At 38.2% G+C, this 14,470-nt stretch overlaps 1 protein-coding gene across 1 annotated transcript in view; it reads left to right on the top strand.

Moving 5' to 3' along the window:
• ADAMTS15 (ADAM metallopeptidase with thrombospondin type 1 motif 15) overlaps window positions 1-10,979 on the top strand; it is a 63,671-nt gene extending 52,692 nt beyond the window's left edge. Inside the window, exons 5-8 of the mRNA XM_063436665.1 lie at window positions 555-732; window positions 1,427-1,602; window positions 3,818-3,993; window positions 7,411-10,979. Of these exons, the coding sequence (XP_063292735.1) occupies window positions 555-732; window positions 1,427-1,602; window positions 3,818-3,993; window positions 7,411-8,152 (1,272 nt within the window). The 3' untranslated portion in view covers window positions 8,153-10,979. The remainder of the gene's footprint in view (window positions 1-554; window positions 733-1,426; window positions 1,603-3,817; window positions 3,994-7,410) is intronic.
• Window positions 10,980-14,470: the final 3,491 nt, after the last annotated feature.

Raw genomic sequence — 14,470 nt, forward strand, 5'->3', positions numbered from 1 at the left:
CAACCACAATTTCGAGAGCAGGACTCCCATAATATTATCAGCTTGTTGTTCCTAACAAAATCGTTTATCTGGATATGAATACCATAATAAGGAACTAGTTAGTTCTATATGAATACATTATAAATTCAGCAATTATTATTTAGACAACTTTATGATCTTCTGTCTTCGGTACCGGGAAGTCGGAGCAGAATTTGCTTGATACATTTCGAATGTGGTGTGGAGGAACATTTTATATTGGTTACGGTATAACACACATTGGGATATACCATCTATACAATATATTCTTAAATAGCATGCCAAGAGCTCATGATTGCAGTGTATGACATCATATGTTGTCTTACTGTTAGGTTAGGAATTCAATGCAGTCCTGTGGGTGATGTCATGTATACATTGCATTTGGATCATGTAACATTGTTTGAGATCCTGACACACATTCATGCAACAGTGATTTTTTATTTCTGAGCGAACAAGAAATATTTTTACAATGACTATTACATTTGCCAGTTTTCTATAATATTAATTTTTCCTCTGATTTTTCATTTTTTTTTTCCCAGATGGATGGTGGTTGGGGAAAATGGAGTCCGTACGGCCAGTGTTCCCGGACATGTGGTGGAGGCGTTCAGTTAGCTAAACGAGAGTGTAACAATCCTGAACCTTCCCACGGGGGATCATTTTGTGAAGGCGTGCGAGTCAAGTATAGATCCTGTTCATTGGATCCCTGTCCTGACATTGGTGAGTGACACAAAACGCATAGACGTAGACACCACAAAATCTGGGGGATATGCTTTTATTATGGAAATCCAGTGGCACCTTTTAATTCATGCCAAAATGAAACCCTATCAACAGGGAGAATGCAAATAGTATTATGTAAGCCAATCGAGTGTTTAATAGGTTTTTGTGTTACCAGTTATGAGATTAAGTTTCTTTTTCACTGTATAGAGAAGTTTTTAGGAGTTTGGAAAGTTAGGATATTGATTTTTCATAATTTTCTGACCTCACTCTTTATAAATATGTATTTCCACACAAAAATAAACATTTATCTGACAGAAATTATCAAGTAAATATATGCTATATATTTCTCTTTATCCACTGATTTATTTTGTCATTGTCGTCATTGCCAAAGGTCGTTGTTTAAAGCTTTCAAATAGGTTTTGGTTTTTCTCATTTGCTTAAAAGCGAAAGCATATGTTTGTAACAGCTAGACCATCACGATAACTCGGAATCCGTCTTTGCACTTATATAACGGAGAGAGCAGTACCCACATACACACAATACAAACGCTACAATCCCAACATACAACACTATCGATTTATTATTCTCCATGTGCCCGGCGTCTTAAGGATTAAATTCATCCCTTGCCTTTTATTAAATGTAAATAATAACAATATTAAAATATTTCTTCCTCTCCATTTGTCTTGTTCTACAGGTAAAAGTTTTCGTGAAGAGCAATGTGAAACTTTCAATGGTTTCAACCAAAGTACTAATCGATTAACGACGACTGTAGGGTGGGTTCCGAAATATTCAGGAGTGTCACCAAGGGATAAATGCAAGCTGATCTGTCGAGCCAATGGCACAGGGTACTTCTATGTGTTGGCTCCCAAGGTGAGTGTATATAACTAATTCTGCTCTATACTGAGCCAATTCTATCTTCAACGTCAGTCATTTATGGTTTATGAGGGAGCCATCCTTATTCTTTTATGGTTCTTTTTGGTTAATTTTTATTGGCTGATACAGAATTATGGGAATTATAGTCTGCAGGATAAGGTTTGGACATTTGTAGTCCACACAATGTTTGAGCTAAGGGATGAATTGACCTCTAAGCAGCTGTCTACTGGCTTAATGTTTAAGAGACATGGGTGGAGTTCTCAAAGTGTTTAGAAGTGGATTTGAACCCTCTACACACAAATCAATAAGAAAAACAAAATAATTAAGGGAAAAATGTAAAAGAAACAACAACAACAAAAAACACGACAAACAATACAAAAGACCAGGAGAAACTGCAATAAAGAAACAGACAAATAATAGAACTGTAAATTTTGCAGTTGACATTATGAGCAACAATGTCGTAAACAGATCGACAGACTAGAACAGAAACTGGAGAACAAATGAAGAGATGGAAAAATAAGTAGAAATTGTACTAAAATTTTTATAGTTACATATTGATTTATAGAATTTTTATTGGGTAGCTTTAAGTGATTTTAGTTCATTTGCGTCCTATGCAATGCTTGTAAAATGAAGCATGGAGATGATTAAGGATTAACGTACGTCAGAGGACACGGAGAAGGATCCAAGACATACTCTCGGCACTGGGACAAAGCAGTGATACGAGCAGATAATTTTTTGTATATAACAGCGCGTTTTACTTTTATTACATTTTTAATTGTTTTACTTGTGTCTGTTCCTTGGCATTGTGGAAGAATTAACAGGTAATTTAGTGGGGTTTTTCTTTATTTTTCTATGATGACCCTGGTAAGCTGATCACTAAGAGCACAGGGGGAAAATGCTGCACAATATAACAAGATGGATTAACAGGCATCCCGCTGACATTACAGGGGATCATATCAGCTGCATTGTGTTTCCATGGTCAGGTTATCCTAACAATTCCACACAATTAATTAGGCTCAATTATGATTACGAGGATAGAAAGGAACATGCAATCCTGTAGCGACAAGCTTAATTAAACTCCCAGACAAATCCTGTACCATGAATGGCTTTCTCTTTGTGGGTCACTTCTAGAGAAGGATATTTAAGGCGAGATACATTTTTTTGACATTGGTATACAGTTATATCAGTATATACAGTTATATCAGTATATACAGTTATATCAGGCTTTTCTATAAGAATTTATTTACTAAATTGCAAATTATTCTGTCCTCTAACTTGTACATTTAACAACAATTCCTAGTTTAGTAAGGAAACCCTATTAAAGCGGCTCTGTCACCGGCTGGGGTTTTGTATAATTTGCAAAGACCTCCGACGGTGACTGCTCTGCTGGTAGTGCGGTGGCTGAGGGGTGCAGGGAAGGTGAGTTAAACTGACCTGAACCTGTTTCTCATGGCCGGAACAACTTGGATATTTTAGAGGTGACTTCTGAGGAGAACAACACACTTCTGATTCTCATGCCTTCCTTGTGCTACGGTACTCTGTGAAGTTATTGGCTCTATAGTGCATACTGGTATACTACAGCTCCCACAATACAGCAGGTGGTGTGAGGGCATGCTGGGACATCACAGTAGCATTCCCTCTGCTCCCTGATCCCCATTTCCTCCACCAATTAGAAAGCAAGACCTAGCTGAGGTGGAGCAAACCTTAATATGGCTACTCCTTTTATGGTGTGGCATGTCAGAAGTGGATCGGTGGGAGGGATGCCAGGTATGTGTGTGGGCCGTGGCACATTAAAACGCGGCAGGGGCTATCTTAACTTAGGCCCCTCACACAAGTGTTTGTTTTTTAACCCCTGCAGTGACATTCCATGTATAAGATTACCCCCAATTTTAGAAAAAAATATAGACTTATACATGGAAAAACACGGTATGTGGGCAAACTGACAATCCAAGAAATACCATGCCATAACCTACTAATTAAATTAATATTTCTGAAATACTCCCTTTGGATGGAAGGGGACAGTGCCGCTTCATGGTTATTAATATAGTCAGAGTCAGACTGAAAGAAAATCTAAAATTGTAAGTCACTGATCAATTCCCCATGAGTCTACCCAGGTTTGATCTTCTGCTCTCTTGCTCTGCCGGCAGCAATATAACAGGTTTATTGTATTAGGCAGATTTACTATGGGGGCTGATTATTACTCTTGTTTCAGGTTGTCGATGGAACTCCATGTACCCCAGACTCCACGTCGGTCTGTGTGCAGGGAAAATGCATCAAGGCTGGCTGCGACGGACAACTTGGCTCTAAGAAGAAGTTTGATAAATGTCGAGTTTGCGGAGGAGACAATAAGAGCTGCAAGAAGGTCTCTGGCCTCTTCACCAAACCCATGTGAGTGAACAAGATCCTCAATCTATCTTCTAAAGCTCAAACATCCCTCCGTGCGTGATTTGGGCTTTCTCTTTGAGACTCAGTAATTCAATTACAAGCACATTCCTGTATTACATTAACAAACAATGATAGTTCATTGTGCTGAAATGTAAAGTACACAAATCATAATCCTCAAATGGGAAGTACAGGTACTTATGTTTTGCATTGTTTACTACAAAAACTCTGCTCTGACTAATAACTGGATCATTGAATGTTTATAAATCAGGACAGAATATAGCCTGGTGATAAAGATAATCTGAATATAGTGAAGTGAAGGGTGAAGGGTGGAGCTAAATGTTAAACCCACCCACGAGAAACAGACATCACAGAGAGGAGCTAACTAGAGTACATATGTGTCCGTTCTTACTTTAGATACTGTCGTCATATTGTATCTACTGATCTAAATCAATGGAATAAGACCCACCCGCGCAGAGCAGAATTTAGCATCAATGGATATCCGTATCCATATAAAAGCTATATCAACTCAATTGTCAAGAAAAATATTTACAAACTTTTCTTGTGAATCCGTGATATTTAAAGTGATGTGTAGATTATGATTTACTAACTGACCAACATTAAATTGAATTTTGTATTATATCTCCACCTTTCACATGCAAAGGTTCTCTCATAAATTGCCAATATCTGTCAACCCTACCGGGTTAATCCACCTCAGCAGTCGTCTCAGACCTAAGACATTTACAATTTTACTATACATTCTAAACCGAAATCAATAATATGTTTATTTCTGAGCCAGAACTTAAAGGGATTCTCCAGTGCCAGGAAAACATATCGGTTTTCCTGGCACTGCAGGACCCTGTAGTGCCCCCCTCCTTCCTAAAACCCTTCAGTGACTTACCTGAATCCAGCGCTGATGTCCCTCGGCGCTGAGTCAGGTTTCGCCCACGCTCCTCCCCCGCCGATGTCAGCCGGCGGGGGAGACCTAATGCGCATGCGTGGCAATGGCCGCGTGCACGCATTAGACCTCCCCATAGGAAAGCATTATTTAATGCTTTCCTATGGGGATTCCAGCGAAGCTGGAGGTCCTCATGCATAGAACACAGAAATACACACTATTACACAAGCAGGCGCGAATTCATACACATACAATTCACCGACAATTTGGCACACACAGGTATGCACACACAACCAAAAAGACATGAACAAACTAATTCACACACAGGAATACATATACACACATTGATATGCAAACAAATGTGTAAACACACAAAGAAGCACACACATGCGTTCATTCACAAAACATTAAAATAAAATAAACGGAAAAATAAAATAAACAACTGAGGCTATAAAAGCAAAGCTATGACTAAAGCCTACGTTTTATAATCTTTCCAAATAAACATTTTTTTGCCTAAATTTTGCAATTCTGTTATCAATTCAGTACAATTTGGTGTTTAGTGAATAAACCTCACAGACAGGCTCACAAGAATCCACACACAAACAGTCGTACACGCACACACGTCCAAATATCTTGTATTTTGCCAAAAAAAAAACATTTTTTTACTTATGTGTTTGTGAATGCTGCAGAATTCCTTTTCTGGAGACACAAGATTAATCTATAGTCGAAAAACTTTAATAAACTATATCTTGGCAATAAAATGTTCCATAGTATAAGGCTCTGGAGAGCTACACCGTCCTTTTCCTAAATGGAAGCAAGGCCAAGGATTTGGAGCATATATCATATGGGAAAAATGTCTAGCAGACTCTCTGAGAGTTTCTATCCAATTTAACCTGGAGATCAAGTAAGGGCACACGGCGTATTCATATTGAAGTAGCTATCTGTTAATAGTAAACGTCTCTGTTTTGTGTATTGAGTAAAAACAAACTGACCTTGTGACAACTCTCTGACCTAAGACTCTGGGTATCCCTGTGCAGCTAACCATTGCGGGGTGACTCTGTATAAAACCTCAGAGGAAGCTTGGTGAATGCAAAGCATGAGGCTGCTTTCTGTAGCCAAAACCCAGGACAGGCTTACTCACTAAAGTGAAAATTCAACTTAAATTTCAAACTCCAGGTGAAAAAAAAAAATGGGAGAGTTCTCTAAGTCAGTTATGCTTTTAGTTCAGCTAGTCTGGCCTTAACCTTGAGAGTAACTCTAAACAGTTAAAGGGACACTATAGTCAACAAAGCAACTTTAGCTTAACAAAGCGTTTTTTTTTGTTAATAGATCATGTCTCTGATGTTTCACTGGTCAATTCACTGCCATTTAGGAGTTAAACCACTTTTGTTTCTGTTTATGCAGCCCTCGCCACACCTCCTCTGCCCGGTTTTATTTTCCATCAGATGTCACTTATTTTAAAAGTTTTTTTTGAAATTCTTTATTTTTGTTGTGCATACTTTAACAACGTACGTGCGTTGCCACAACAGCAACTTCACGCATATTCAAACAAACATTTTCGAACATGGCAAGCAATATACCTGCACATTTTTATATCTTGTAAAACAGATGTGATATGCAAAGCGTGGGTCTGTGGTTAGAAATCAAGATTGTTCTGTCTGTGCGTACATTAGTAAGGGTAGATAATAAAAAAATTTTTTTTTATCTCCTGCTCTGTAAATTGGACTTTAATTACATATGGGAGGCTAATGCAAGCTCTAGCAAGTTATTAACAGTGTAGGAGATACGAAATTCTAAAGTAAACTGAATTTGCAACAAAGGAAGTGTAAACATTAGATGACTCTTTGCAGGAAGTGTTTTAGAGGGCTGCATAAGTCACAGGCAGGGGAGGTGTGTCCAGGGCTGTATTAACAAAGTTATTTTACTCCTAAATGGCGGAGAATTGAGCAGTGAGACTGCAGGGGCATAATCTATACACCAAAACTGCTTCATTAAGCCAATGTTGTTTTGGTGACTATAGTGTCCCTTTAATCCTCATGGGGTAGTTTTGAAGTTATAATTTGGACCACCAGTCTGTAAATAGATTTTATGAGTAGTTCATTGTAAGTAAAATGCTGAGTATGTTATAGTGCCTCCACCATTGGTAACATTGGTGGAGGCACCATTGGTAACATTCGGGGTACAACTCTGCGACCTAAAATAGTGATTACTCTGCAGCGGATGTTCAGACATTAGCTCTGTAGTTAAAATTCAGAGTACTACTCGGCAAATACCCTTCATATCCAGTGCTTTGTAGATTAAATGTGACTCCTTTGGGGTACTTGTCTTCGCAACTTATATATGGTCTGCAAAACCACTGTTCTCTGATCTGCTGAATTTAGACTTGACCATTCTGCAGACACCTTGTATTGAACTCACTCTGTCTTGGCTGTCAAAAGTGTCTTTTATATTTTTGATTCATTATTTCTCATGTATTTCATCTCCAAGTTTAATTTTAAAATATTTCCCTATATATTTCTTTGCAGACATGGCTATAACTTTGTGGTGACCGTCCCGGCTGGTGCCAGTAATGTGGATGTACGTCAGCGGGGGTATAAAGGATTGATAAATGATGACAATTATCTCGCAGTAAAGAATGGCCAGAGTCGTTATCTGTTGAACGGAAATTACATTGTATCGGCGGTGGAGCGTGATATCCCTATTAAAGGGAGCCTGCTGAAATACAGTGGTACGGGTACTGCAGTGGAAGTATTACAGGCTACCAATGTCATTCAGGAGCCACTCACAATAGAAGTGTTATGTGTCGGTAAAATGACTCCTCCGCGGTTGAGATATTCCTTTTATATCCCCAGGGAAAAAAGAGATGGGAAAGTCGGACAGTCAATAAGCAATAGCTTGGAAGGTCTACCCCCTCCTTCTCAAAGAGTCAAACCTCAGTCACAATGGACATCAGGTAACTGGGGTCTCTGCTCAGTTACATGCGGCAATGGCCAACAGACCAGATCAGTTGAGTGCCGTGACCCTTGGGAACAACTTGCATCTGATTGCCTGGCAGCTCTGCGGCCAACGGACATGAGAATGTGTGGTGACCCATGTCCAATGTGGGAGGCTGGGGCATGGACACCCTGCTCCAAAAGCTGTGGTCGAGGGTTTAAAAGACGGCAACTGAGATGTAGCGCAGGTGGAGGGGTAACCTTACCCAGAGAGCATTGTCACTTGAAGAGGAAGCCTCAGGAATTGGACTTTTGCAATCTTCATCGATGCTGACTCCTTTGAAAGGAGACAAAAGGCAGCTTAATTAAACTGTGGTGCTCAGTAGGAGAGGTGTTCGTCACCCAGATTTCAGCACTGAATTAACGTGCAATGGAGAAGTGACACAATTAAAAGGTTTAGATTTGACGTCGCTCCATGTACTGTGACCAAAGAAACACATTTTGCATTTTTAACTCCAAAGCAGAAGGATAATTGTAAACAAGTGAGGGAAAATGTAGATGAAGACCAGGCTATCGCTTTGCACTTCTTACTAGTGTGTTTTGTTACTACAATTGTTTTTTTAACGTTGATGCTGGACAATCCCGCATTGTAAATATCTTATACTAAGGTCTATATATCTGAGACTTTCCTAGAGTTTAAAATAAAAACTCTGGGGAGGTTGTAATGATCCACATGGTTTTGTGAAGAATTTACCCGATATAGGGACCGGTACCGGTACCATTGTTTTGTCAACACTTTTGTGCACATGGAATCAGCCAAATTATCTCAGGTATATGTTAATGATCCAGTCCAGTCTCAAAATCTTAGAGACACTTCAAAGTTCTAGGTGTCCTTACATCTTTAATTGAAAAGTAGAAGTACTATTACTCTCTTATTATCCAATTTTAATTTACTGAAAAATGTTTGAAACGATACAATGGTAAAGATAGAACATAATATGAGTCATTTTGTAAAAAAAATATACGACTTAACTAAGTGCGCAGTGTAGAGAAGCAATACTAGCTCGCCGTCTGAAAATATTTTGAAATAAAGTATAAGAACAATTAAATGTAATAAGGTTGATGGAGAAATCCCGAATTCAACCAAAAAAGACATAGACCTTCTATTGTACCCCCCAAAGAATCAGACCGATTTGTTGTGTTTGAAACATGACCCAGCAGATAATTCCAGTCTGATATGTTGGAATAGATAGGATTATTGTGTACTTTATGATGATATGTTCAGCCTATCATTATGTAGCATATGTGAATTATTAAATGGATTATTACAAAGCTTTATGGTAAGTGCAGGGATATACAAATCTCCTTCTTAATCTACCTCCGTGTACCTCATAAATAGGATGATAGAGAGAAGAGAGAGGCTTTATTGTGTTTATACATGCTGAGATTAAGACATTTAATTTACATTTAATTGTGGCACTCAGCATTAGTAACCCCCAAATAACTCTCACATGACTTAAAGGGACATTATAGGCACTATATCCATTTAATCATATTGAGTCATTCATAGTGCCTGGAGACCCCTGGCTCTGTCCCTTTAATCAGTGTTAAATCATTTTTAGCAGTTTAGCACTAAATAAGTCCAGGCCCCACTGGAGGTGTGAATACGGCAGAAATCATGCACTTCCTTCTAGTCATACCAATTCATACCAGAAATTGGAGTTGCGATAGGCTGAAAGCAGTCAGCTGACACTCTCAGCCAATCAAAGCCGCACATTGCTGCTCAGGCCAATGATTCCTCTCTTTTTGAATTATAACATTGAAAACAGTTTAACGCTGAATGGAAGGGTGGTGCTGGAGACGCTATAAACACGAGATGAAGCGGTTACAGTGCCTCTTTACTGTAATTAAAAGGGCTGTGATATAATATATCAATAGTATTTCATACAACCTGTCTCATATTTGCATTCCAGCAGATGGTACAAAGCTTAATACGTACAGAGCCTTCTTTTTTAATACAAATTTGGAGTTTCTTGTTTTAAGGTGCTAAAGTCTAATCTCCACTTCTGTTACCATGTCGGGCTATCGCTGACACAGAGAACTTACCTGTACTGTAGAAAACATAGCTACAACATACCTACCATGCAGCATCTAAGGATGCAAGGAGTTAAAATGTAACCCTTTGAGTTCCAGCCTTGTGACACACTGAACTGTCACGTCTCGGAGTCACCTGTTGGTGCTTTTGTGCTTGTTTGACATAGTTCATAGTAAATGTATGTTATATATTACACACATTACTTGCCATTTCTAGTGATAGGAAACATGCACTTTTCTAACGATAGTTTTAATTCACTAATTAGTGAATTTGACAAATGTAAAAAATGTAAGATTAATAGCTGTTTTTGTAAACTGTTTTCACAATGTAGCTATTTTGTCCTATATGTGATTCAGTTGTCGTACCTCCACAGTTCTGTGTTTAGATGGTAAGCCCTATGCATTTTGTTGTTCATGTTTTAACACCTTGTGAATACAACATGTGATTTCCACATGAGAACGAGTAGATTTTTTTGTATCAGGTGGATTTGAAATCACAAATCCCCCATGTAATGCCACAAATATCAAAGACTGAAATTACTAAATTTAGCTGCCATCTCTAGAAGGTTTCTTGGAATTATAAGTAAATAGTAAACATCACAAATTGTAAACTTTAATTTTCCTTTTTTTTTTTCAGAGCTTTTTTCAAATTTGGCAGAAACTATTTTTTTCTATAGTAACGGTTCTATTATATTATTAAAAAATGAAATCTATTATAAAGGTTATTTTCTCATTATCCCAATTTGACGCATGCCCAATTCTGGATCATTCTACTTTCATTTTAAGATATAGTGAATATGGACACCAAATCCACGACACGGAAAATGTGACTAACATTGAAAAAAAAAAGCAGAAAGTGTGTTTATTCCATTTCTATGTTCTTTAGTTTTATATTTTATACATTTCTTTTGCATTGTTTGTGATGTAGCAAAAGGAGTTTTAAAAGCCAAGTTATGGGCTGTATGTATATATGTATGTATACTGTGTATACTCTCTGTAGACATGTGCAAGGATACAATAAACTTGTACAAATCCAAGTCAAATCTTGGTATATGTACTGCATAGAACACACTGTTTCATTCATTGCTTCCTTGTCAATCTGTAACATTCTCTGGGAATACACAGTGCCAGTAAGTCTTCTTAAAGGCACAGTAACTGCTTGTTACTTAAAGGGTCAGCAAATAATTACTAAAGAGAGGGGCTCTGCCCTGGTAATAAAAACAAACAACCCCCCCCCCCACCAAGAAATAAAAAGCGAACATAAAATACTATAAATAAATGTGAAAAAGTATAACTTTTAAAAAAAATCCAATGATGCTGGTGTTGTGGAATGACAATCCAAATCAACAAATGAATTATTTTTATATAAAATAATTTTAATGTTAAAAATGATTGTTGCTAGTAATATTAAACTATGTATAATTGGTTAAACTAACCATATGCAATGGGTCCAGATCTCCAGCTTATTATGGCCTAGAAGCAGAGTTGAATGGTAGTCAACCTCTGGACCCCATATGTCTGTTAATGATTTTCCACGAGCATCGTTGGAATGGTAGTTTGCCAACTGAGGTGCCTACTGGTTCCTTAAAATGAACATGGGCATGTCAGACCCTGCTTTGTTACAGGTTGACTCTATTCCTAGTTAGTCAGCGTTGCCGATACTGGTGAAATACATTTTGCGGGGACTTTTAAAAAAAGTACGGCAATTAATTTTACAACCACAAACTATGAAACAGGCAGCCACGTTCCCATGTGTATTAAAAAACATTATCTGCATTCCATAAACCAACATATGAAAAAGATTGCAGTCAATGCTATAGCAAAATAAAGAAGCATGATGGTTTTGCTATTCAGGAAATTCATACAATTAATACGCCGAGATGCAGAATTGTTAAAAAAAAAAAAATAACGATTAGTTTGTGAGATAGATCCTAGCTAGGATCAGCGCAGCCTTTCATTGTTCTTGGATCAATAAACGAAGACCATTAAGTTGGACGATGCCAATTTGTATGAAACACGAGGATTTCTGGTTGAGTTCTAAGGCTCACACTTGCTGCTTTACATGCTGATAAAGGGCCACGCAGTTATTTAAGTAGATCGTTAATATCAGACGATGCAGCGTATTTTTGGGGTTACCCCAACCCTCAGATCCTGTTTAGTATGTGTCCAACGTGAGACTGCTGTGGTCTTGATTTTAATTTATTTGAATCAGAAACAGAAAAAAATTACAAATATTTAGAAAAAAATAACTTTTCAAATGATTTCTCTACAAAAATCCAATTTTTTTGGTCACGTCTGAAGATAAATCATTTGAAAAGGTTTTTCTTGCTCCAGATTGGAATCTTTTCTGATTCAGACTAATTAAATCAAGGCCTATGTCCCACGTGCTGGAAGATCTGAATCACAATCTCCTCCATCTACCCGAGTCCTATGGATTGAAAACCAAACATAATTGGTGACTATTTAAAAAACTGACTGTGGCCCTCATAATCCATTCCATTCATTTTACGTCTCAAACGATGGCAGGTCCAGGGACAGAGATTAGGAAACTACCTGCTTTGTGAGAACCTACAGATTTGCAGAAGAGAATCCAGAATCCATTATGTATCCTGTAACCTCATTTAATAAAAAACGGAATTATTCAGAAACATGTATGTACGTAGTGGGGAATCGCGATGCAGCCTAGAACAAAAACGAACCCCATTAAACCCCCCAATAACGACAGACCACTTAGTATGGATGAAACAGCCACAGCATTTATTATCACAAACTAAATCATTTCCTTCCAATGCCTGCCATCAGCCGACCTTATCCACGCTCGATGGGCACGACACCCCAGGTAACCTAAGGTTAACCCTTTGAAGCAGGAGAGGTTAAGACCTTAAAAACTTGTTCATCTCATTCCATATAATTAAACGTAACCCCTCAAACTCAATTGGCAAGGACATACCCCCGGCTAGCTGTGACTAAATATACCAATAGGGCGGGCGGGCTGTTTGCTGGCCCGAATCCCAAGTGGCACTGAGGTAAGACCTCCCCCACACTAACTTACACAGAACATAATCCCACCCACACACTCTTTCCCAACCAATCCCATGCATCTATCCCCACACTCCTACATGTGCCCTTGTCCGCTTAGCTGCGCTATCTCCCCTGGGCCTAGACCAGTGAGTGCGCTCCTTCCTGGTACATATACCGTATAAATAAATTGTATTTTGTTTCACCTTTCTTTCTTAATCTCTTATCTCCTTCCTTACTATCCAGGAACCTTTACTCTATACATTAAATGTTTACTAAGTGGCAAGTCCTATCCCAGACAGTCTATCACCAGTGCTTGTCAACGGCACAGCTTGCAACTCCAGATAGAATAGTGTCGTCTATTTTTGGGTGGTCTCTCCCCTGTCACAGGTTAATCTACTATTATGGGACAGATAGGACCTCAAGTACATTTAAGCCAAGCATCTTGGAATGCTGATCCCTGGTGATAAGGTTAATTCTCTTCATTAAGCCCAATCACAAGGATAACTAATTCTTTTCTGCCCCTCTATATTCCAATTACTAGTAAAGGATCTGTTTTTAGGATGAATTGCTGATTACACAAGTAAAAAGGAAAAAAAAAGTGAAACATACTAGACAAGATGAATTGCAGGGCAATGACGGATTAATTCATTGTTTGTCTGGGGGAAGGTGGTTAAATGTCTGATTATTTTTTTTTTTTTTTTAGATAAGAGGTAGGATTAAAATTCTTCATTGCTCTTTAAGCCTTTCAATATTTTTCCAATTACCAGTTTGTTGGTTTAGTTTCCCTGTGTTCTCGTTACTCTTTGTGAAGAGGAAGGCAAGTTCGAGAGGATAGCAGAATTTACACAGCATTAAAACAGAAACATATTATTATTATTAGGAATTCTATGGCACCAACATAGTCTGTAGAGCCTTACAGATATATAACAGCAAGTGCAAATAGGGTAGGGGAAAATCTGCTAAACACAAGCAAAATAAAGAAACATAGCGTATAACTGTGTGGGGACTAGTGTTAATATGCAATTACAATTGGTCACTCACAAATTGTTGGAGTTAAAACAGCCTTGAAAGGTATCTTTTCCTTCAATATCCAATGTGTTGTCCCTCCTCACCTATTCATCAACGAATGGGTGTATATATCTCAGAAGAAAAAAATATATACAAAAATTGTAGTGCACTTCCAGAGTATAGTAAAAAAAGTTTTAATAACTTACATTCAGGTATAAAATAAACAGCATGTCACCATAAGACGTCCTACGCGTTTCGTCCTTAGACTGGACTTCCTCAGGGACTTGGTGAAATAAAGTGCAATCACAAATATATAACAGCAAGTAACTGACCAACAAAATATTGTCGAAAAGATAATGGATATCGCACTCTCCAGGGTGCACAGGACCTGAGGACGGCCAGGTCTCACTTCGAGACATAGAAAATAAATGTAGATCCTATAGATTGTAAGCTCGTCCTGTAGACTGTACGCTCGTCCTATAGGCTGTAAGCTTGTCCTATAGACTGCAAGCTCGTCCTATAGAATGTA

The sequence above is a fragment of the Pelobates fuscus genome, chromosome 11, assembly GCF_036172605.1.
Source record: "Pelobates fuscus isolate aPelFus1 chromosome 11, aPelFus1.pri, whole genome shotgun sequence".
Taxonomy (NCBI): Eukaryota; Metazoa; Chordata; class Amphibia; order Anura; family Pelobatidae; genus Pelobates; species Pelobates fuscus.